This window comes from Myxocyprinus asiaticus, chromosome 7, assembly GCF_019703515.2.
Source record: "Myxocyprinus asiaticus isolate MX2 ecotype Aquarium Trade chromosome 7, UBuf_Myxa_2, whole genome shotgun sequence".
Lineage (NCBI taxonomy): Eukaryota > Metazoa > Chordata > Actinopteri > Cypriniformes > Catostomidae > Myxocyprinus > Myxocyprinus asiaticus.
The window spans coordinates 51,717,198-51,743,067 of NC_059350.1; the positions used below are offsets into that span (position 1 = coordinate 51,717,198).

The following is a 25,870-nucleotide window of genomic DNA, read 5'->3' on the forward strand; positions in this document are numbered from 1 at the left end:
GGTGCACTTCACAAAATAGATGGCATCATGAGGAAGGAAAATTATGTGGATATATTGAAGCAACATCTCAAGACATTAGTCAGGAAGTTAAAGCTCGGTCACAAATGGGTCTTCCAAATGGACAGTGACCCCATGCATTCCTCCAAAGTTATGGTAAAATGGCTTAAGCAACAAAGTCAAGGTATTGGAGTGGCCATCACAAAGCCCTGACCTCAATCTGAAATTTGTGGGCAGAACTAAAAAAGAGATTAAGTGTGCGAGCAAGGAGGCCTACAAACCTGACCCAGTTACACCAACTCTGTCTCGAGGAATGGGCCAAAATTCCAGCAACTTATTGTGAGCAGCTTGTGGAAAGCTACCCAAAACGTTTGAGCCAAGTTAAACAATTTAAAGGCAATGCTCCCAAATACTAACAAAGTGTATGTAAACTTCTGACCCACTGGGAATGTGATGAAATAAATAAAAGCTGAAATAAATCATTCTCTCTACTATTGTTCTGACATTTCACATTCTTAAAATAAAGTAGTGATCCTAACTGACCTAAGACAGGGAATGTTTTCTACGATTAAATGTCAGGAATTGTGAAAAACTTGAGTTTAAATGTATTTGGCTAAGGTGTATGTAAAAACTTCTGACTTCAACTGTAAATACCAGGGTACTGTATATGAATATAAAAAAAAAAAAAACATTTGCTCTGCAGCAAAAAATATAAATAATAGCTTATGGTAATCGGTGCATCAATTTGAAATTAATAAATAAAAAAGGGAATCTGCACAGCTGGCTAAAAAATGTAATTGCTTAAGATTAAAATTATTAAGTCAGAATTACCTTTTTTAAGTTTCTTCCTCCATGGTGGGATAAGATATTAAGTCGATACTAAGTCAATTGCAAGATATAAATGCTTTATTTTGAGAAATAAAGTCAAAATTGCTAGATATAAGCTCGCAGTTGTGAGAAATAATCGCAATTGCGAGATATAAAGTCGCAATCGCTAAACTCGCAATTGTGACTTCATAAACTCGCAATTATGAAAAATAAAGTTGCAGTTATGAGAAAAAAGTCGCAATTGTGATATATTAAATTAATATTCCAAGATCAATGCAAGTTAAGCTCAATGCACATAATTTGTGGCATAATGCTGATTACCAAAAAAAATTATTTTGACTTGCCCCTCCTTTTCTTAAAAACAAAAGCAAAAATCGAGGTTACAATGAGGCACTTACAATGGATGTGAATGGCCAGTTTTTGTAGGGTTTAAAGGCAGAAATGTGAAGCTTATAATTCTATAAAAAGCACTTACATTAATTCTTCTGATAAAACGTGTGATTCATTTGAGCTGTAAAGTTGTTTAAATCGTCATTTAAGTCATTTAAGAGTTTGCTGACGTTACATCATCATGGCAACGAAGTTGTAAAATTGGCTATAACTTTACACAGAAAAGTAGTTTTAAAGTAGTATTTTAACATTATGGATTGACCACATTCACTTCCATTGTAAGTGTCCAATTGTTACCTCGATTTTTGCTTCTTTTTTTAAAGAAAAGGAGGAACAAGTCGAAATTAATGTTTGTGGTAATCAGTATTATGCCACATATGCTGTCGACTGTGCTTAACTTGTATTGAATCCAAAATATTTCTTTAAGTCAGAATTACTTGTGTATTTCTTTTTCTCCAACTTGAAGTTGTAATTACAAGATTAATTTCCAATGAGTCATCCCCCGTTGCACTTTATTTGCATGTTGTAGGGTCCAGAACACTGTACGAAGTGTCTGCATCTCAAAGATGGGCCCAACTGTGTGGAGAAATGCCCTGATGGTCTTCAGGGAGCAAGCAGCTTCATCTTCAAATATGCTGAGACCAACAACGAGTGCCATCCCTGCCACCCCAACTGCACCCAGGGGTAAGTCCCTGTGTATGTCTCCAAAATCCTCCAGGCCATTCTTTTGTTCAGTGGGATTTCCATAAATGTCGACATTCGTTCAAACAACCCAGTCTACATGCTACTACTTTTTACTTTAACTGCCTTGTGGGATGCCGAATTTGGGTTCAATTCTACAGGGCTTCTGTGTCATATCCTTTAGATCTGAGAGATATCACACTACACATGGACACACTAGAGACATCCACCCAGTGTGAACCCTTGTTTCGCTCTGGTCTGTCTTGACTATCAAATCAAAGCACTTGTGATGCTGTAGGACACCATAACAAAGCGTTCACAATCCCTTAATCTCACGGTTGACAGTCATCACCGCTGGTTACTGTCATGCGTTTGCTCTTCGATGCTGTTCTCTGTGATTACTGAATCCAGTCACCACTTCAGCACTCCGACATGCCTTATTTCTATATGCAAAACTCTTGAGATGATAACAGGCTACACTCAACTGTGTGATTATATGATGATTTAGGGAATTGACTCCCATACAGGGGAGTGTAGATCAGCATTTGAGATGGTGCACATTTATCACAATACGTGAGAGGTTATCTCTACCATTAACATCAGAAATGAACTTTTGTGCCTTTTTTTGTAAAAAAACGAAAATACTTTGTTGCATTCTATTACTCGTGTATTAACATTTATTAGGATCTCCTTGCAATCAAAATAGCCTTAATCCAAGACATACCAGTCATAGTACAGTAAACCAGTCACATACAGTATATCTAGACTTTGTATCGATATAATATCAATATGATATGACACTATGTTGTAGGTGTACTGGACCTCGGATCCAAGATTGTATCGGGATGCTGGACAGGTAAAAATTACACATCCTTTTTGATTTGCAAGCCTTGAAATTTCAATTAAATACACACAACCAAAACATTTCAAGTCTATTAAAGCTGAAGTATGTCATTTTTGACACTAGTGCCAATGAATGAAATTGCAAAAATAAACATTGTTTTTAAAGCAGCTTTCTAAATACGCCCCCCACCTGCCGTTGGTCAAACAAAGAGAAAATCATGACCCCAACTCACGCCACTGGTTGAGTAATATTGCTGGGGTGGGTCTAAACGGGTCGCTTAAAACAAAAACAGTATTTCTTACAGTGCCAGAGAGACACAGTGTTAACAGTTTTCAAGACAATTAACCTATGAATGGCTTACTTATAGTTGTCTCTGCATATTAAGCTGGAATAGAAGAAAATATTTTAACACTGAAAAAGCTTCAGCTTTGACTAAACACAACCAACTCATTGCATCATAAGGTACTTTAACCTTGAAAATATTGTATTTTTATTTTATATTATTGCACTTTTGACAAATATTTTGTAAATACTCAAGTCATAGAATAAATGAGAAAAAGGACTAGAAAAAATAGTTTTATTCTACATCAGGGTGGCCACTTTATCTCAGTAATCCCTGTATTATCAGACACTTTAACTGCGTGATAAATCTGTAATAAAATCTATAATAATCTATTGTGATATTCAGAAGTGACAAATATATTAGTGAATGTTTTTTTTTTTTTTTTTTTTGTACAATGGCATTATTAACTGAAAGCATTACTTTTTGGGGGCTTTTTGTGTAAATCTACATCCACATCAATAAGTGCAAAGTTGAAGACCACTGTCATATCACTTATTGAAACATAGGCAAAAAATAACTTGGAAAAATCTGAAATGAAAAAGCAAAACCATTGTTTCAGTTTATAGTAAGCTACAATCTCTCTTCCTCCAGGACTCCTCTGATTGCAGCTGGGGTGATTGGGGGAATGTTCGTGGCCGTAATCGTGGCACTTGGATTTGCTATTTTTTTCCGCCGCAAGAGCATCAAGAAGAAAAGAGCTTTACGCCGTTTCCTAGAAACAGAGGTGAGGGCTAAAAATCTGCCAATATTCAAAATGGGTTTGAAAAATTTGAAGGTGGCATATTAACTTTATTGAAGACCCTATGAGATCAAAATAAAAATTTTGCTGCTTTATTCCTTATCTATTAGCTTTAAGGTCATCTATATGCTAGTGAACTTTGAAACGTTAACAAAATGAGTTTCCAGAAGATAAAGGCATTTAAAATCTGCATTTTCTCTCTTCCAGGTAAAAAGACTAACATAGAGGTTTAGAAACCTTGTCCAATCAAATGCTTTCTAGAACGAAAACACACCCTTCCCCTACAACTGTTAAGCATGTCAAGCTGTGTTCTAACTGGTGCTGATCATGCCTTCGCAGGGCACTTCGAAGGGAGCACAATCCATGCTGTAGGGTCGTTAATAACAATCGCTTAAAAAGTGAGTTTTGAATGACCGTTATTGCCTTTCAGCCATCTGAAGCTCTCACAGTGGAGGGTAATTGTCTTCGAAGGGAATAAGGCATAAGGGCAATCACTTCTGAATGGGACGAACCAACATGGGAGCTGGATGCGAGGAAAGAAGCTAAGGCCGGATTCATGAAAATGTTCTTAAGAGAAACACTTATGAAAGTTCTTAGGATAAATTATAAGAATGTTCCTAAGTGCAATTCTTGAAAAAAACTTAAGAAGTTCTCAAATATTTTCTTAAGAACATTAAAATTTTTCTTCTTAAGATTAAAATGACAGGCTTTGACATTGTGTGATCATACTAGCCTGCTCATGAGGTTGCCTTGTGTAATACAACAAATTAAATCCTTCAACACTGGTACATTTGTTTAAGTAGCAAGCACATTGCGATTATTGTTTTTATTGTAAAGTGCATGAGATGTGGTAGTTTAACGACAATAACCATCATTTAATTGCTGGTAACCATTTGACAACTTTTAATTTGACATGAGATTTAAGACAACTATGAGGTTACCTTAACTTTAAGAGGTTTTTTTTTTTTTTTTTTTTTTTTTAAGAACAATCTTAAGAAAAAAGATAAGAACTTTCTTAAGAATTTTTTTTTTTTTTTTTTCGTGAATCCGGCCCTTGGAGTTTATTTATATTTTTTTTATATAAAGGTTTTTATATAGGTTTCTTGGGATGTACAGCTTGAATAAGTGTTCTTTATTATTTATGCTTAGTGTATTGTGATTCAAAACATGGATATATTATCTTTTACTCGCTTGTTTCTCATTCATCTGCATTGGACTTGCACAACAGCTTCAGCCTTGTCGTAAGCAAAAGCCGCGATATACTGTGTGCGTATGTGGGCTGGTTATGTTGTAATATTGTCAGTTAAATCATCATTCAGATTTCGAGTCTTTGGAAAAGCTAGTTGGTATTGAGATCGCTTCTGAAGTTTCCCCAGTAAACGGCTCTGACATGAGCAGCATGGTGGAAAGGTGTTTGTGGCTAAACTAAAGCCTGTTGGCTATTTTTAAAAATAGGGTGACTCGTTCGATATGTCCCACTTCCTGTTTCAGTAGGAAATACGTCAAAACACCAAATCGCACTGTGTACGTCAAGGCATTTCACGGTGACTTTAACATTTGTTCACTGGGGACATCTTATATGTTTTTAACTGACCACTGAAATTTGTGAGTTGTTGCAGAGTTCAGTGATTGTATGGGTCTTTGGGGTCTATGGCCAGTCTCAATTTTCCATTTGAAAGTGCCACTCTCTCTTCAATAGGGGAAAACCTCAAATGGAATAATGGAGGTCATTTTCAGATCCTTAAATGGAAACTTATGAAAGTACTTCAAAATGATTCTGCAACCACTATGTGTGTGAGGTTGTGCATTTCATATAAAGTTTAAGTCAATATTATGGAATCTGCTGGGTGAAGTTGTGTTGGGGAGTTTAAAGCCAACAGATTGATCAAATTTTTCCCAAGTTTTTAGTGCCTATTTAATTTTTTTATTTTTTATAATTTTTATTTTTTTTATTTTTTTTTTTTGCAGATAAATCCAGTGTTGCAGAATTGTTTTTCTTTCTTTTAAAAGACCAGGAAAAAAAATTAAAGGGAGAATAAATTGTTAAAACTGATATACAGCTATACAATGACAGATCAGTACAAGAAAAATAATAGACAGAGATGAAGAGATAATAATGTGAAAGATGATTAGTTTTTAGTTGAGGCTTAAGGTAGAAATGAGAAGATATTCCAAATACACTGGAAGTGAATTCCAGTGTTCAGTAGCCATAACACTTAAAGATCTGCTTCCCATGTAGAAGAGTTTAAATCAATGCATTGAAGTGTATGGATGCAGTAGCTCACATAGATAATGAGGTGCAAAGCCATGACGAACTTTGAAGGTTAAGAGAAGTATTCTGAACTGAATACAGGATGAGATGGCAAAAAAGTGCAAATGAAATGGAATTCGAGTGATATGTGTGGAGTCCTTGGTGTTTGTGAGAACTCTGGCTGCTGAATTTGGCATGTATTGTAATCTGGTAATTGTTTACGGGCATTACAATAGTCAAGGCATGAGGTTATGAGGCCATGAACTAGAGTTCATCTTACAAGCTAAGAATTGGATGGAAACATGCAAAGTGGAAACATGCAGTGGAATTTAAACAGGCAAAACCCCAGGTGAAGCCGATAACCAGTTGTACACAATTGTACATGATACCAATAATAAAATCAGACGGAACAGCCCATAATGTTGCCATCGAGTTGTTGGCAGATTATATTTTACTTTTTAATGTGTTACTATATTAACTTTTTTTTTGGTTCTGCTGTTGAGCAGTTGGTGGAGCCATTAACGCCAAGTGGTACAGCACCCAACCAGGCTCAACTGCATATTTTGAAGGAAACTGAGCTTAAGAGGGTCAAGATTCTGGGAACTGGAGCGTTTGGGACTGTTTACAAGGTACTATATTCAAGCTGATTATTTGTGTTTGTATATGAATTTTAGGCATTTCCTCATCAATTATTTATATGATTTAGACTGTAATTGACTTTCAATTTCTTCTAAGGGAATCTGGGTTCCAGAAGGGGAAACTGTGAAGATTCCAGTGGCCATAAAGATACTCAATGAAAGCACAGGACAAAAAGCCAATGTGGAGTTTATGGATGTGAGTTATTCACAGTGAAACTTTATGTATCTTAGTTTTACCATTATTTTCAAAATAACAATAGAGAAACAGACAATTGGGTGAATTTACTGTGAATTAACTTTTCACTAAACCATGCTAATCGAATAACTGTAAGCACCACAAACACTACTGGCAAAATATGTTCTAAATTTCATTTTAGATTAATATATTAATATAATGTAATAATTTAATTATACAGTATATAATTTATAAAAAAATATATATTTTGCTCAACTGAAGTTTTGGGGAGTGTTTTGTCAGTTCCACAGTTGTCAGTTCCAATGCTGTACACAATTTTTGTCAAATAAATCTGGTTTATAGAAAAGCTCTACTTGGGAACACAAAGATTTAAGTTTAAAATTTGTATTGATGTTTAAGTGAAGGTGTATATTGTAGGCGCAGTAGCTAATCACCATTTTCTTTCAAAGGAATGTTCCGGGTTCAATACAAGTTAAGTTTAATCTATAGCATATTGATTACCACAAAACATAATGGTTATCATGTTTATCTAAAAAAAAAAAAAAAAAAAAAGAAGCAGGGGCCTGGTTAGCTCAGCAAGCTAAGATGCTGACTAACACTCCTGGAGTTGTGAGTTTGAATCTAGGGTGTGCTGAGTGACTCCATCCAGGCTTCCTAAGCAAACAATTGGCCAGTTGCTAGTGAGGGTAGAGTCATGTGTGTTACCTTCCTCGTGATCGCTATGTGGTGGTTTTTGCTCTCGTTGGACAAAGTGCCTATGCCGTGGTGAATATTGTGAGCCTCCATCCGTGCTAAAGTCTCCGTGGTAACACACTCAGCAAGCTACGTGAAAAGATGTGGAGGCTGATGGTCTCGGAAGCAACTGATATTCTTTCTCCGCCCAGATTGATCTCATAGTGAAATCGGAAACAGAAGGTTGAGTTTTCTTTTGCTAAAATCGGCCTGTACTTACCGAAATGCGAAACACTGCCCCCAGTGGCCAAAGCAGTAAGTGTTGTTGGGCATATGGGCACGTGTAAGCTCCATTTTCGCGGTGTAACGTCCAGGAGTTCAATTATCCGAAAACTCTCCATCATTTACCGATCTTTTTAAACACTGACAGAAAATTCCAAACTCTGTCCATCATATTGACAGATAAAAAAACAAGAAAACCATTTTAGCCTTGTGCATCAGTTTTGACTTCACAATCTCTCTCACTCTCCCACTGTGTGTGTGTGTGCCCTGTTTATTCCCTGGTATTAAAGATGTGTTTTAGGTGATCCGATCACAAGTGGACAGGCACCATCACCATAATGTACCTGGTAATATGTGTCTCTTTTGACCAGATGTGTTGGGATATAGAGTGGAGTGTCTCTGATTTCATTACTGCATACAGCAGATATTATATCAGTGTGTTACTGTATGATAATAAAAAACTCTAAAAGTATAAGAACAAAAAGAAAGCATAAAAAGTGCCATATTGTCTCTGCCAGTTATACTTGCATTTAATCTAAACACAAACATTATGTTAAGAGCAGAATTCTCAGTTATTTTAGTGAAGTATTCAAGTTCTATGGTTTTTTCCAACCAGATGGTTATTTCCTTTTAAAGCTGAAAACTGAAGAAAAAAAAAAAAAAATCTTGTTTTAGTGCAGCAGTAAATTACAAGTAGAACTTTCAACCTAGACCTCCTTTGATTCACCACACTCGCTTGGGGAGCCAAAAATCAATGATGTATCCACTGTCATATAAATACCATTATAATGGATGATACACCCCTGAATGTAGCCCTAGTACTTATGAAATTAATGCAAGTATGACAGATAATAATACACCATGACGGAGATTTTTCAACTCAGTCTGTCAGAGAGACTGATAAAAAAATAAAATAAAATATAGTGCAAACTTCTGGTAATGTCCACAGAGGGGTGCCAAAAGCAAGTTGTGAAGGGAGTTGTTTTCAGCTGTACAGGCTGTCATACAGTGAAGAGGAATGTATTTTATAAATGTACCCCCGACCCAAACCCCAAACCTAAACCTAACCATCAGTGGAGTAAAAATGGTTAGGGGGAAAAATACAACCTCCAAATCACCTCGTCACAAATCATGCAAACCTGATTATTTTATGGTTTCAATGCAGGATCCAAACCCAGGTCTCCCAAACTATTGACGCAACGCGGTTCCGTTTGAGTCTCAGGGGAAGGTTAACACGCAGAAGCCGTTGCAAAAATGTCATATAGGGGATGCCACTTGTCTTTGAGTCAGCGTAATGTGGCTGATCCTAGGATTGAAACTCTCATAAAGAGCATGCTGACTTCCCGTGCTACATATTGCTCGCTAACCGGATTGAGGCGTGTAACTGTGCCACCAAGAGGAACTAGACAATGTTGGGAATTGGGCATGCCAAATTGAGAGAAAAAGGGATCAAATAAAATATAAAAGCAAAACGCGCAGCACTTACAAGACTTAACCACAAGACATAAGAATAATATGTGTTAACATGATTTTAATGTGATAAAATCATGTACTAACCTTATCTGTGATAAGTGATATACAATATTACAACTTCATTGACATGGTGTAACACTGGTAAATCTTTGATTTTATCATACTAAAATCATCATAAAAGGTCATAAAAACTGCATTTATAATTATTATTTAAGAATATAACATGTCACGCTTCTGTCAAGGGTTACCAACATTACCGTATTAGCCCGGGACATCCCGTATTTTGTCCAAAATAAAGACATACCATACTGAAGGCCTTGAGGGGAGTCCCCCTCCCATATTGAAGTGCTCAAAATGCTCGGGGGTTCCGTATTCACTTGGCAAGAAGTTGGCAATCCTACTGCTGTCATTTCTTGGAATTTAATTTCAACTTCCAACTTAAAGGGTCACTATATTGAAGGTTGTCTAATGTCTAATTGTGATATTGTGTTGGACTAAAAGTTCCAGGCTACTGATTAAAACGGCATATATATATATATATATATATATATATATATATATATATATATATATATATATATATATATATATATATATATATTTGTCAAAGTACTATTGTTTCTCTCTCTGCCCTCTAGGAGGCGCTGATCATGGCCAGCGTGGAGCATCCTCATCTAGTGCGTCTGTTGGGGGTCTGTTTGAGTCCCACTATCCAGCTGGTCACTCAGCTCATGCCCCATGGCTGTCTGCTGGACTATGTACATGAGCACCAGGAGAACATTGGCTCCCAATTACTGCTCAACTGGTGTGTGCAGATCGCAAAGGTAAGAGTCCATGTGTTCAAGCGTGTTTTTATCTGATGCTGCTCAGACATTAAAATGTAATAGCTGTGCTTGTGGATCTGTATTTTCTGGATAACATAAAAATATATACTGTCATAACTCAAAAGTGCATGAAATACATGTGTCATTTGCCAAATAAGTATCAACTTTACTGAGCTTTAATACTACTGCACCTCAGTCAAGAGCCACAATCACTGAGTAGTACAAGATGTTGTTTATCAGCATGGAACATCACAGACAAGCTAGCAAGTTTAAGGTTGGACCTATGTTAAGTTCTCACCTGCTGTGGTCCTCAGGATATTAATCCCTTCAATCGTCCATTAGACAACCCTGCTGTGTTCACCCCAGTGTGCTATGATTCTCACCTGCTCTGTTTAGTTTTGGTCTTCTTCTGCTTCTATCATACAGAACCTGCATGTAGTGCAAGGGTATGGTCTCCTTCTCCTGCTGTGCTTTTAGAGAAAGCACAGACTTATTTTATTGTGGGTGAATTTCCAGACCTGTTGCTTTCTCACGCTCAGACCTGTGGAACCTGACAACTGAGGTGTAAAGAGAGTTATATGCCAGCAAGAGAGAAGACAGATTTTGGCACCTGCAAGGTTTGGGGTCATTTCTGATATTTGGATTTGAAAGCTGCCTGTTCAATATTTTGGATGGATGGATGGATGGATAGTAACAATTAAAAATAAGAAATATTTAAGATTCTGCACAATATTTAGACAGTTAATAAAATAAGCAAATTTGTGACATTGATCATGTTAACTCCTTTGTACAGAAGTTCAGATTTCCTTGCTTCATGCCAGATCAAATGCATGCTCTATTAAAGCAAATGTAAGCACATTTTTTATATTGATATGGTTCAGGGTTCACTGTCATGGAAAACCTGAAAATATCAGGGAATTTTGAAATTGTGTTTTCCAGGCCTGAAAAGTCATTTAAGGACTTAGGGGAAAATCTTAAAAGTCTTGAAAAAATTATAGAAATATTGATAGTGAATGAATATATGCAGATAAATGGTTCCCAAAATGGTCTAAAAGATTCATTTACAAATCAGTCTGAATCAAAATTATATTTATAAATTGGTTTCCGAAAAACACAAATGACTGGAAAAGTCATGAAGAAGTAGGGGTGTCATAAAATATCGATATATTGATTATTGATTGGCACGTTATTGTATCAATACATATTTGAGGCATCGATATCGACATTTAAATTAGAAGTCTAATTTGTGTGCTTTCAGTTCACTGCCAATTGCATTACATTCAATGTAGTCTGAGTTAATATCTTTGGGAGACCACAAGGGGGCGACATATCATTTACTGAAGCCGGTCACGGCATGAACAAGGCATCACACACACATTACAAACTGATGGCAGTCCAAAGTTACGAAGGGTTTTGTACTTTAGGAATTAACAAAATGACGTTTATTGTTGCAGGTTAGTGTATGAAACTTGCATAACTGTGCAAGCTGAATGATTAGAAATGATAGTGTTTATTATGCAGTTTCCCTGTATGTAGCACTGAATAGGTCATAGGCCTACTTGTAACTAACTCAAAATACATTGTGTAGGCTCTGTGAAAGATACTTAAACTGTACACAATATATCATCCAGTAATGACTAGAGTAAATAATCTGTTCTTTGATAATGATTTTGGTTGAATTTAATGGAAAACTATGTGAGTTGAGCTCCGTGGCACTGCAGAATGTTTAGCAGCCTCTGGAGGCGGCGAGCCCCCGGTGTGTGCGTACGTACCTTCATAGAAAATAATTGTTTCGAATTTTAGAACGCACCATGTTGTCTGCCAGACGTGTTTGGTTCGTGACCCACTTTAATTAACCCTGCTGCTCACACTTTACAACAGTTTTGTTTAGAAATACAGTATGTTTGAAAAAGCGACCAGCCCTATTTATATCTGAAAAAAATCCCAATATATGTTGATAATCACTGTGAAATTTTTCCGATTATCGATATGTGAATGTGGCATCGATCCCAAGCCTCGATGGAAGTTATGGAAATTCATTGGTCGAAAAGAGTGGGAACCCTGGTTGACCACGTTAACTCCTTTGTCAGATTTCATTACTTCACATTGAAGCACACGACATGCTCTGTGGAAAGTTCTCAAATCATGCTGGGACAACATGAGTCATTAGGTTCTGCAAAATCTTGGATATGCTATATACTAACATGATGTCATTAGTACATGCTGTAAACTTTTTTCTAAATATTTTACTTTGATTTTTTATTCTTTTCATTTAATTCAACTTTTAACAGATTGTCATGCTGAAAATATAATTTGTACAGATTTTTTTTTATTATTTAATTAGAAAATAGAAGCATTTTTACAAGTGATCTCAGACTTTTGTACCCTACTGTGTGCATTCATAAATTTTGAAACTGTTCCTTTTTGCATACATAGGCTTATTAAATATCATAACAATCATGAATTTGACAAGCCATTGCATTATGGATAAAAGATGGTTATTATATTGTTTCCGACATCATCCCCATGAAAAAAAAAAAAAAAAAGGGTAGCTATGGTACAGCTTATCTGCATGTTTAGAGGCTTACTTGGCATCAGAAGTGACATACTCCATCAGATGATGGCTGTTATTAAAATCATTCCCAGGATTCATCATTTCTTTGCCAGCAAATATCTATGCCAGAAGTAGAAATGTATTAGAAAAAAGCTAGTTTTCCTCATTACATCCACTAGTGAATTATATGTTAGAGACTTTTATATAAGCATCTTGATTTCATACTTAAATCCTGCTCGGGACATTTTCATTACTCACATCAAGCCCTATCAAGTTAGGGAATGCTGAAATACTTTTGCAGTGTATGCAGTGATAAGGCACTTTGTACAATGGTGAAGAGGTCACAGAAATGGGAACTTGTTGTTGATTGGTGTGGATAATCTAATGTTTATGATATGGTTTATTTTATTTATTTATTTAAGTGAATTATCCTTGGGCTTCACTGGATATCACAATAGGTACTTTAAAATTGAGCCTAAATAGGTTTCTGAATTGTAATATTTGTGCTTTCCCAAGCAATAAAAAGCCATTAAAAATTTTATTGCTTAGAGGTTGCAATAGCCTAAGAGATTTAATAGAGTCCTCAGTAACATTATCAATTTTGCCTCAAAGGTTTCTCCTAAAATTCCTTAAACGCTATCAAATTGATAAAGATATTGTAGCTCAAATAATCTTGGAACAATATGGTGAGAAATGTTTTGAAATCAGACTTTGGTACCTTGGCAAACCTGAGTACGGTTTGAGACATTGTTGAGATCTCTCCTGAAATTACAAGGGACAAACCCTCAAAAGTGATCAAGGTTTTTCTTGTGTGTAGGTGAAACGCAACTCAACTCATTAATGGTGCAGCATGTCTTACAAACATCTTTTTTGCTGTTTCCATCTCCAATCTCTGCATTTATGTTGTTTACTTATATGTAATTGTACTTGTTAATGCATGAGCTGTAAAAAGCCTGTATTCACCCCATCTCAAATAATCCCTTATCCAAGTTGAATAAGCACATTAATTTAGCCTTGCTGATCACTCTAATAAATAAAAAAGGTGAAAAGACTGAAACCATCAAATTACTGAGGTATCCACTGCACTAACAGATATATGGAGTTTGGATTTGGGTGATTGTGAAGTCTGATTAGATCATTAATTTCAGGATGGTGCTTTTCACTCTATGAAAAGAGCTGAGGTGTCCTCATCCCGGATTAGAGTGAACTGGGTTAATTCAAGCAGCCATCGGTTCTCCTGCAGCTGAAGGGGCTCTGCGCTCATGAATGATTTAGTAATGTTTGCTTTTGAAGATGTGGGCAAAGGAAAAATATTTGATCCAGTTCTGAAATAATACTAATATTTTTATGCGGATGTTTTTCGTTCAGTCATCTGATTTCAGTCTCATAGGATTGCACGGGTTTTAGCCAAGTGTGCTTTTGCCAGCTATGTGATAAATTGATGTGAACCTTCCCTCCTTTCTTCTGAATGAACAAAATTTCTCTTGAACTTCTTTCCGAACAGACTTCCACCTGAACTTCCTTCTGAACTTCCTTCTGAATGAACAGAGTTACTCCTGAATTACTTTCTTCTGAAGAAGATTCATTCTGAACTTCCTCTCGAATGAACAACCTTCCTTCCTTCCTTCCTTCCTTCCTTGCCTGCTTGCCTCTCTCCCTCCCTACCGGATTACCTGAAGGACTTACTCGTGAATGTACTAACTGACTGACTTCCCTCCTTCCTTCCTTTCGAATTTCCTTGCTTCCTTGCCTGCCTGCCTCCCTCCCTCCCAGATTACCTGAACAACTTACTCCTGAATGGACTGACTGACTTCCCTCCTTCTTTCCTTCCTTCCTTCCTTCCTTTCGAACTTCCTTCCTTTCTATTGGATGAACAGAATTACTTTCTCCCGAATGGACTGACTGACTGACTTTCCTCCCTCCCTCCCTCCCTCCTTCCTACCTTCCTTCCTGCCTTCTTTCCTTCCTTACTTACCTATTTACTCACTCACTCACTTCCTCCCTACCGGATTACCTGAAGGACATACTCCCGAATGGACTGACTGACTGACTTCCATCCCTCCTTCCTTCTTCCTTCCTTCCTTCCTTTCAAACTTCCTTCCTTACTCAATCACTCACCCACTCACTCACTCCCAAATGAACTGAATGACTGACTTTCTTCCTTCTTTCCTTCATTGCTTGCTTACTTCCTTCCTTCCTTCCTTTCAAACTTCCTTTCTTCCTTTCTCTAGCTTGTATGACCATAATGACTTACTCCCGAATGGACTGACTGACTGACTGACTTCCTTCATTCCTTTCGAACTTCCATTCTTCCTTCCTTCCTTATGAACTTCCTTCCTTACTTCCTTACCCACTCACTCACTCACTCACTCACTCACTCACTCACTCACTCACTCACTCACAGATTTCCAGAATGACTTACTCCCAAATGGACTGACTGATTGACTTCCCTCCTTTCTTTCTTCCTTTCTTTCTTTCTTCCTTTTTTCTCTCTCGGATAAACAATGGACAGACTGACTTACCTCCTTCCTTCTTTCCTTCCTTCCTTTCAAACTTCCTTCCTTCCTACCTTCTGAACTTTCATCCTTACTCACTCACTCACTCACTCCCAGATTTCCAGAATGACTCACTCACAAATGGACTGACTGATTGACTGCCTTCCTTCCTCTCAGATGAACAGAATGACCTACTCCTGAATGGACTGACTGACTTCCCTCATTCCTTCCTTCCTTCCTTCCTTTCAAACATCCTTCCTTCTGAACCTTCCGAACTTCCTCCCGAGCTTCCAACCTTTCTTCCGAACTTACTTTCTTCCGAACATCCTTCCTTTTATACATTCTTACTTCTGAACTTCCTTCCTTCCTGTCTAAACATGTTCATTTGAGACATACTATTACATAAAAAGCTAAACTTATTTTTTTTTCATGCACTCATTAATGTTGTTGATAGTACATTGTGATCACACCTCATGATGCATATACAAGTTTGTGAGTATTTTCTCTATGACTAAGTGTAATTTTGACTTTTGGTTAAACCATCAAGTGTCTTCTTTTAAAAGAAACCACATTTGTGCCTGTAGTCCAAAGGATCCATGAACTGCAACCATTATAGTTTACATATTTCATTTATTGGGTTTGTGTTTAAAAATGGTTTACAGGGTAACATGTTAATGCTCTGCCTCTTTTCAACCCAATCTTTATTTAAACTAAATCTTTGATCCATTTGTGGATATCTGCCATTTACTCATGTAAATGTTATAGATAATTCCTTAGTGCAAAGAGAGCATGGTATGAGAGTGTATTAAAAATATAGTATAACTACTGGGTCAAAATACGGTCAACCATTCATTGTAAGATTTTAGATAAATGTCAGGTCAGATAAAGAAATGTCAGAGTCTCTCATCTTATAGCTGTCTGATTGTAAGAACAGGCTAGTGTTATTTTATTTAATTATTTGAAGGTGAGAAGTAAAAGTGTAAGTGCTGTTACAACATTTATTTTATGTTTTTTAGCATTTTCTAAATCACCATTTCACCTTTATTTGTTTATTTTAATGACCCATTTAAATTACAAATAATTGTTTTAAAGTACAGATATTCCATGTAGCCTCTAAATTAATGAGGTTAAAAAAGTTGCATACATAATAATTATAAAAGAATGAGCAAAACGAGGTGTAAATTAGCATAGTATAGCATTTTAGACTGCAGAACAAATTAACTTTCCAAAAGTATTTCATGTTTACTAATATATAGACAACATTCTAATGCTGAGAAAAAAAAAAGAAAAAGAAAATATATATATATATATATATATATATATATATATATATATATATATATATATATATATATGGCTATCAATTTATGTTCATGTATCTCCATGAAATCATGGATAAAACACTCAGCAGCATTTAAAGTTCAGTCCTAGTTCTTCATAAAAAATGAATGATATTTATGCATCTTCTTTTGCAAACTTGGTTTCAGAAGTTTAAGACTTGGTATTAAGGACATAAAAAAAACTAAATAACTAAATAAAAACACATTTAACTTTTCTAAATGCAGCCTGCTGTTCTGGTATTTTTCCTTTGTGTACCATGACACAGTTAGTCATCAGTTCTCTTTGTTCCACCAGCGTATGATGGAAAGCGCTCCTGTGTATTTATCACAAATTATACCATGTTGCTGATGAATCTCCTGTGCTGCCCACGCATTACAGCTTTTCAGACAGTGTGCAGTCCTGTAACCCTCCTCCTTTCAAGGAAAGGAACACATCAAGGAAATTGACAACACTGTTGGGCATGATCATTTACATTTAACCTAGGGCTGAAGAGAGTTTCTGAGTATGAATTCTTAATGCAATGCAGTAAGTGAATAGTAAATTTGCAAAATGTGAAAGACACAGTTAAACACTGAATAATTATTATTATTATTTAAATGTATGCATTTAGTAGCAAAAAAACATCTTGGTTACTGATGTAACCTCTGTTCCCTGATGGAGGGAACGAGACGTTATGTTGATGTAGTGACACTAGGGGTTTGATCTTGAGCGCGCCAATCACCTTTGCTTAAAATAGAAAAGGCCAATGAAAATTGCCGAGTGGAATTTGCATGCCACTCTCTGCCCCTGACATATGGTTATAAAAGGAGATGGCGTGCATCACTCATTCAGATTTATGCTGAGGAGCCGATAGAGAGTCCCGGCCATGTCAGCGGCCGGTTCAGCGCCGCGGCAGGAGGGATGCAACGTCTCGTTCCCTCCATCAGGGAACAGAGGTTACATCAGTAACCAAGACGTTACCTGTCTGTCACTCACTCGACGTTGTGTTGATTTAGTGACACTAGGGGTTCCTATAGGAAATGTCGCAGGCATTGAACCGTGTCACAAGGTATGGTAGAGTGGACATGGACAAGCTGCTGCGTGCCTCGCAGCGAATGCTCAAACACATCGTGACCTTCCAGCGAGTTAGGTAAGACATCTCCCTAGTCCCGTTAAGGGGGGGTGGAGACACTTACCCAAGGAGGCTACAGGCGGTGTCTTAACTGATTGCTGTTAAGCAATGTCCCGCCGAGCACTTTTCTAGAAAAGCGCTGGGAAGTGCTCTTCCCTCTCCAGGAAGGAGAGCACTATGGAGACCACATCCTGCCGAAGGGAGTTAGCATGTGGAGAATACCTCACATGGACTTACCAACGGGGAAGTTCACATATGGAATGATACCACAGGAGGACCCTATCTACAGAGAGGGTACGCAGCACAGTGGCCAAGTCAGAGAAAGCTCTGACGAGGGGAAACACAGGGTCCACCTCAGGGGAACCGAACAGTGGAAACTCATCATACGGGATTACCAAGGGGGAATCACCATGCATGGAGCACTGAGCCCGAGCACACGGGCTCACCTGAAAAGGGAAATACCACGAGTACTGGACCTGGTGGCATCACTCCGCCGAGTTCGTCACCTGAACTGTGCTAAAGAATTAAAGAGGCGTCCGGAGTTCGCTGGAATGGGGAACTGTTGTGGACACAACAGACTGAAGGTCTTCAGGCAGGTCAGCACTGACTGAGCACGTTCAGTCGTAAGACAGGCCCTGAGAGTGATCAAGTCCAACTCCATACCAAGAAAAGAGATGCTCTGCACAGGGGAGAGCTTGCTTTTCTCCCAGTTGACCTGAAGCCCGAGTCGGTCGAGGTGCTGAAGCACAAGGTCCCTGTGCGTACACATAGATCTTGTGAGTGAGCTAGGATTAGCCAGTCATCAAGATAATTGAGAATGTGAATGCCCTTCTCCTTCAGCAGGGCCAGAGCAGCCTCTGCGACCTTGGTAAAGATGCGAGGAGACAAGGACAAACCGAAGGGGAGGACACTGTACTGGTATGCTCATCCCTCAAAGGCAAACCGAAGAAAGGGTCTGTGTCGAGGAAGGATCGATACGTGAAAGTACACGTCCTTCAGGTTGATGGCTGCGAACCAATCCTGATGTCGTACTGACGCCAGGATGCGCTTCTGCATTAACATCCTGAACAGAAGCCCTTGTTCAGGGCACGCAGGTCCAAGATTGGGCGCGACCCTCCCCCTCTCTTGGGCATGATAAAATAAGGGCTGTTGAAGCCCTTGTGCAACTCAGCTATGGGAACGGGCTCTATTGCTCCCTTCGCTAGAAGGGTGGCAACTTCTACCCGGAGGACAGAGGCACCCTCGCCCTGCACCATAGTGGAGAGGATGCCACTGAACTGGGGTGGACGATTGGCGAACTGGATTACGTAGCCGAGGCGAACTGTCCTGATGAGCCACCGCAAGGGGTTGGAGAGCTCTAACCAGGCCTCCAGTCTCCGTGACAGTGGCACCAGGGGGATGACTGGACTTACCGTGCCCAGGCAGGGTGGTTCGCGGCAAGGCAGAGCAGGTGCCCCACCTGGAAGACAGCCCAGACGTTCTGCTACGCAAGCCCAGCCCAGACGTTCAGGCCTGGTGGACCTGCAGGATGGCCATGGCATGCAGGACAGAAGCGGCCTGACCCGCGGCCTTGTAAGCCTTTGTCATTAAAGAGGAAGAGAACTTACAGGCTTTGGAAGGGAGCCTTGGTCAGTTGCGACAGGTGGCTGCACCCTGCGGGCATAAATGCACTGCTACGGCACACTCTACCTGGGGGAGCTCGACATATCCCTTAGCCACTCCGCCGTCGAGGGTAGTCAGAGTGGATGAGTCCGCGACGCATGTATGGGCAGTACAAGGTGCCTTCCACGACTTCGTTAGCTCCTCGTGCACTTCCAGGAAGAAAGGCACCGGGGCGGGTGCGGCCGTGAGTCACGCTCTGAGCCCAGAAACCAATCATCCAGCCGCGAACACTCAGGGCAGAGTGGAGGGTTCCACTTCAGCCCGATGTTCGCAGCCGCCTGGGCAAGCACAGATGCCATCTCAGCGTCCGCCTCATCCTGTGCTCTACTGCCTGTGGGCAGGAGCTAAGAAGATTTGTCCGCTTCCGATAGCAGAAGCCCACCATCCAATGCCGCGACCGGAAGCTCATCCTCATCACGAGCCGCGAACGACACATTAAACCCGCCATGAGACAGACCGCCTGCATCGCTCGATAGCTCGTCCGGACAGAAAGAATGTGCTGGGGGATGGGAGGTCCGCGAGGGCTGAGCCAGCGGAAATGCTCCCATGTCCACATCCAGATCGCCCGCGGTGGCTTCTTGCTTCACGAAGAAGGAAGTGAGCCGCGACCGCAACGTTCTCATGGGCATGTTCTCACAATGAGAACACAACCCTTCCACGAAAGCTGCCTCGGCATGCTGGCACCCCAGACACTCGAGGCAGATTTCATGGGTATCCGGAGGGGAGAGGTAACGGCCACATCCAGTAGCGAAAATGCGGAAGGACAGCGTAGCAAGAAGGGAAGAAGAACACAGGGAAGTGGGTTTTCCAGGTTCAGGTAAGACTTTTAATCGGCCACTTGAGTGCTTTACAACTCATCAGCTTCACAGACACATAGTCACTCAAATACAACAGCTTCACAGGCACGTAGTTACTTAAACACATCAGCTTTGTAAACACAATAGATTAAACGCAACAGTTTCAGGAGCACCGTGGCCTTCCTTGTGCCAGACTCTCTCTCTTCTCTGCTGGTGGCATGGCTGCTTATATGCCGCTCTCCCAATACTCACTGGAATTAGAGACAGGTGTTAAACATAATCTAGCTCAGGTGCAAGCACCCTTACCGCTTTCTCTCTCTCCAGACGGATGCTTGACCACGCCCCCGCTGCCACAGTGTAGCTATATGCATGCTCTGTTTCTACCTAAACATGCTTGCAGTTTTGTTTCTATTATTTATTTATTTATTTATTTTATTTTTATTTTTGCCAAGTAGGGGTCAGCATGTACTCAGTATGTGTAATATCACAGTAAGCATTTTAAACATCATTGTCACATGATCTCATAATATAGGTGATCATTGAGTGGATTTACTCCTGCATTTAAATGCAGATGTCACTCCCAAAACTTTGCTGTGTGTATGTGGCTTTTGACAAAGTAGTGGGTGCATAAAGTAAATTTGCATACTGCAGATGGTATAGTAAGAGTAGTTTTCTAGTATGCATTTCTGAACATAGCTATGGTGATAAAATATAACTGCTGCAGCAGAAACCAGTTGATTTAAGATAAAAGAAAACAGAAAGAGTTCAGGATAGAGTTCAGATATCTTTTTCTCTGCAATCTCAATCCCCTTCATAATGTAACTCCGCCCCGACAACCTTGCCCTTTCCACCCCTACGCATCTTTCTACATTTGTGTTTTTTTTATGTGTTCTTTTATGGCAACACTTTTCCACCCTCCTCTTTGTAGATGCAGCTTTATCTCTCTGACTTTAATTAAGCCCTGGTGGTCATATGCATCTAATATTTGTTATTTCCGATGCCAGGGGTTGGAAAGTGTTGTAATAGGGCGCAGCGGGAGCATCCTCTCTTCTCCTCCAGAGAAACTTTAACCTCTAGTAACGAAGATATAAAATCGAGAGAACAGAGGTTAGGAATGCTACTCGAATTCTCCCCCCTGCTTACATGCACTTCACGCCAACGCTTGGACCTGCTCCTCACGCTAACATGCAAGAAGTCTGTAATATTAAATGCTTCTAGCTTTTGACTGCATGCACTTGCTTTAATCTGACTTCAGTCAAGCAGAACATACAAAGGGCTGCTTCTCACAGGCTAGCCCATCTCTTTGGTGGAATAGAGAGCTTCTATATGAAAAGGAACATAAAAGGCCGGGAGCAGCAAAGCTCATCATTTGAATGCTAATTCCACTAGATCTAGTTTTCTTCATCTCAGAATGAAGAATCCAATTGGAAGATTCAAGATTTTGTTTTGGCACAGTTCATGAGAACTACTTGATATCAATCCATGTTTTGAAAAGTTTCTGCTGACAATATCAAGTTTTATATTGGCTAAAAATCTCACTCCAAACCTTTTTTTCCATGATGGCTGTGTGAACGTAATAGGTAATCAATTTTTAACATTATCTCAGCTGAGCTCAGATGAGGATGCTCATTGATCCATAATGGGGAAAAAAGAGACATACATTTCTTGTGGGAAAGTGAACAAACATGAAAGATGCACTTACAAGAAAGTACCATGGTATTACCCTGTTTTTTGTACACTAACTTGTTGGTAAAACCATGGCATTCTTTGAAGAACACTGGAGTACATTCTGTATACCTCTAAGCATTTCATTTATACAGAACCAAAGCCTGAAAGTGTTAAAATCCATCCAAGATGGCGAAGTTCAAAGAAATGTCGACTTTAAATATCATTAATTCAATACTGAACCAGTATAAGAATCAATGAAAAATGAATTAAAAATGGATCTTAGTGAAAATGTCAAATATTTCACTCAATATTTCTGTGTGCTTTAAATTTATTATACTTATTAGAGTACTTTGTTGTTAGCTTAGCAAAATGCTGTTGTCAAAATTTACTGGAATTAATTGTGAGTCACATCTCTCGTGTGCTTTATGCAAGGAACGCCATTGTGTGTGAGGTAGGGTTGCACGGTGTACCGGTGCTAACAAAATATCGCAATACTAAACATTTAAAAATGGTACGATATCATGATGTTGCTAATTGTGGTACCATACTCCAGTAGGGTGCTATTAGTGCTAATATACAGTCTGCAAGTGCTGCGCAGGTTTCGCTCTAATCTCTGTTTTCACACACACACACACACACACACACACACACACACACAGATCGCATGTGATGCTCAATGCAGTGTGTTTAGTGTTTCAGCAGCTGTGAAATTCCTTCTGTGAAATTTCAGCTCGTGAGTATTTTAGCATTTCATTTGGACTGCAGAGCTTATTAAATATGGAGGCCATGGAGTGCCAATTAAAAAAGAATTAAATTAACAATCTATTAATTTGAAAATAAAAACGTGGATAAATAAGCCAATTTATTAATGGACAAATAATTAGACACGTTTAAATGTGTTTTTTTAATTCACATTTAAAACATTTATTATATTTAACAATTAAATTGAGCATTAATAAATCGTGTATTTAATTCATGTTTGAAATGCAATTAAATGTAACAATAAAATAGCACATTAATAAGTCATTTTTAAAAAGCCATTTTTAAAAAGGCATTTGGCAATTGCTTTTCTTCATTCATTTGCCAGTTGCTTTTCTTCATCTTTTTGCCAGTGGCTTTTCTTTATCGTTTTACTCGATTGTCATTTAAAAATGACTTATGTGCTATTTTAATGTTACATTTAATTGCATTTTAAATATAAATTAAATACACAATTTATTAATGCACAATTTAATTGTTAAATATAATTAAATTTTTAAATGTGAATTAAATAAACACATTTGAATGTCCAAAGTAATTGTAATAACACTACTAATAACAATAATTGAATAATAAATGGTTTTATTATTATCATTACAATCATTATTTATCATATCAATAATATTTATATTTGAAATATATTATTATTATTATTATTATTATTATTATTATTATTATTATTATTATATGTTAGCAATATCACAAAAGCAAGTCTACTAAATATCAGCAGGCTGTGAATTAGCTGTAGAAGCTTTGTGCCACAGGTTTTCAGATTTATTTTTTATTTATTTATTTTTTAAATTGTTTTTATTTACTGTATATTGTGAAGCAGTGTTGTGCAGCATTTTATTTGAATAAAAAATAAAATAGCATTTTTTCATTTTATTTTCATATTTTCATTTGAGTCAAGTTTTATGTATTCATTTGTTTAAGCACTGTTTCTTTGACTGTTTTTTATTCAAACAGAAAACATCAAATCCAGAAAAAATTAAATGGAAACGTCCTGGTTACTTGCGTAACCTCCGTTCCCTGATGGAGGGAATGAGACGTTGTGTCGATGTAGTGACACTAGGGGTCACTCTTGGGAGCCTGAGACACCTCTGGTCTTTGAAAAAAGGCCAATGAAAATTGGCGAGTGGTATTTGCATACCACTCCCCTGGACATACGGGTATTAAAGGAGCTGGTATGCAACCACTCATTCAGGTTTTATGCTGAGGAGCCGAGACAAGGTCCCGGCCTTTTCAGCAGGTAGTTCAGCGTTGTGGCAGGAGGGACACAACATCTCGTTCCCTCCAACAGGGAACGGAGGTTACACAAGTTACCAGGACGTTCCCTATCTGTCACTCACTCGATGTTGTATCGATGTAGTGACACTAGGGGTCCCCATACAAAAATGCCACAACTGGCTGAGCTGTGTTACATGAACTGGCGGTGTGTTACGGGCAGACCACTGTGTGCCTCATAGCCAGCGCACCAGGCTCACACGTAACCTCCCCCAACACTGTTATGAGTGTCGAACGGCCCTTTGGGACAAGTCGACTACCCAAAAGATAGAGACGGGCTAGCCCAGTCATGGACTCTTATCCCCTTTTTTTCCCACTCCCTAAAAAAAAGGGGGATTATCCGACTGGGCCAACCAGGTCTAGTCGGGGGGATGTCCCTCCCAAGGGGAGGACACCGCGGAGACCACACCTCGCCCAGAGAGAGGGGAGGATATTTAAGTGGAAATACGTCACATGAGCTATGTTGGGAGTATGCCATGTGGAGAAGTCCCATGGTAGGTCCTACCCTACGGGAGAGGAGTTACTACAAGCATGGAGACTGGGGCAGAGGGGCCTCTGCCCGAGGAAGATGCCATTTGCCAATAGGGAAACGAAATAGCGGAAGATATACATCGCATGGGGTTACCTACGGGGAACCGCTACATGCGGAGCACCTACCCCAGTACAGGGCTTTAATTAGCATGTGTACTGGGCCAACAGCGAGTCTGTCCGAAAACTCGAATGCCACAGGACTCGGAGGAAAGGGAACACAGTTTGTGAACACTACTGGGAGTTAATGGCGCACGTCTTCAGCTCATGGGAGGTGAAAGGCACTATGTGCAAGCGATACACCTGGCCGGCTGTCCCGGACTTATCTGCTTGTGCGTGCCACTACAAGGGACAAAACCGGTTCCACCCGGAGGTTGTAGAACCTCGCAAAGGTGTTGGGTGTTGCCCAGATCGCTGCTTTGCAAATGTCTGTTAGAGAGATGCCCCTGGTCAAGGCCCAGGAGGCTGCTACACCCCTGGTAGAATGGGCTCATAGCCCTACCGGGGGCGGCACATCCTGGGCGTGATATGCCATAGTTATGGCGTCAATGAGCCAGTGGGCGATCCTCTGCTTGGAGACAGTGCTTTCTTTCTGCTGTCCACCAAAGCAGACAAAGAGCTGCTCAGAGACTTTAAAGCTCTGCGTGCGATCCAAATAGATGCGTAAAGCGTGCACCGGACAAAGCGACGTCAGGGCTGGGTCTGCCTCCTCCTGGGGCAGTGCTTGCAGGTTCACCACCTGGTCCTTAAAAGGGGTCGTGGGAACCTTGGGCACATAGCCCGGTCGGGGTCTCAGAATCACGTGAGAGTAGCCCGGACCAAACTCCAGGCACGTTTTGCTGACAGAGAACGCTTGCAGGTCTCCTACCCTCTTGATGGAAGTGAGAGCAGTCAGGAGGGCAGTCTTCAAGGAGAGTGCCTTAAGCTCAGCTGACTGAAAAGGTTCAAAGCGGGCTCACTGTAGACCCTGAAGAACTACAGAGAGGTCCCATGAGGGAAAGAGGCATGGTCTGGAGTGATTCAACCTCCTGGAGCCTCTCAGGAACCTGATGATCAGGTTGTGCTTCCCTAAGGACTTACCGTCCACTGTGTCATGGTGTGCTGCTATAGCGGCTATGTTCACCTTCAAGATGGAAGGGGACTGCCGCCCTTCCTCTCCTGCAGGAAGGAAAGCACCGATCCGACTGCGCATCTCTGGGGGTCTTTGCGTCGGGAAGAACACCACTTAGCAAACAGACACCACTTAAAGGCATACGGGCGCCTCATAGAGGGGGCCCTAGCCTGAGTGATCGTGTCTACCACAGCGGGTGGAAAGAAGGTCCTTCCTCAGGGGAATATGCCGGGGGGGCTGTCGTGATGAGCGTGAGGTCCGAGAACCACGTCTGAGTGGGCCAGTAGGGTGCTATCAGGACTAACACTGACCTTGCACAGGGTCTGTGCAAGTAGGCTCACTGGGGGAAACGCATATTTGCGAAGTCCAGGGGGCCAGATGTGTGCCAGCGTGTCTAACGAG

General features: G+C 39.7%; 1 protein-coding gene across 1 annotated transcript in view; it reads left to right on the forward strand.

Moving 5' to 3' along the window:
• LOC127444346 (receptor tyrosine-protein kinase erbB-4-like) overlaps positions 1-25,870 on the forward strand; it is a 297,320-nt gene that overhangs the window by 240,858 nt on the left and 30,592 nt on the right. Inside the window, exons 15-20 of the mRNA XM_051703648.1 lie at positions 1,745-1,899; positions 2,708-2,752; positions 3,675-3,807; positions 6,580-6,702; positions 6,809-6,907; positions 9,973-10,158. Coding sequence (XP_051559608.1) covers positions 1,745-1,899; positions 2,708-2,752; positions 3,675-3,807; positions 6,580-6,702; positions 6,809-6,907; positions 9,973-10,158 — 741 coding nt within the window. The remainder of the gene's footprint in view (positions 1-1,744; positions 1,900-2,707; positions 2,753-3,674; positions 3,808-6,579; positions 6,703-6,808; positions 6,908-9,972; positions 10,159-25,870) is intronic.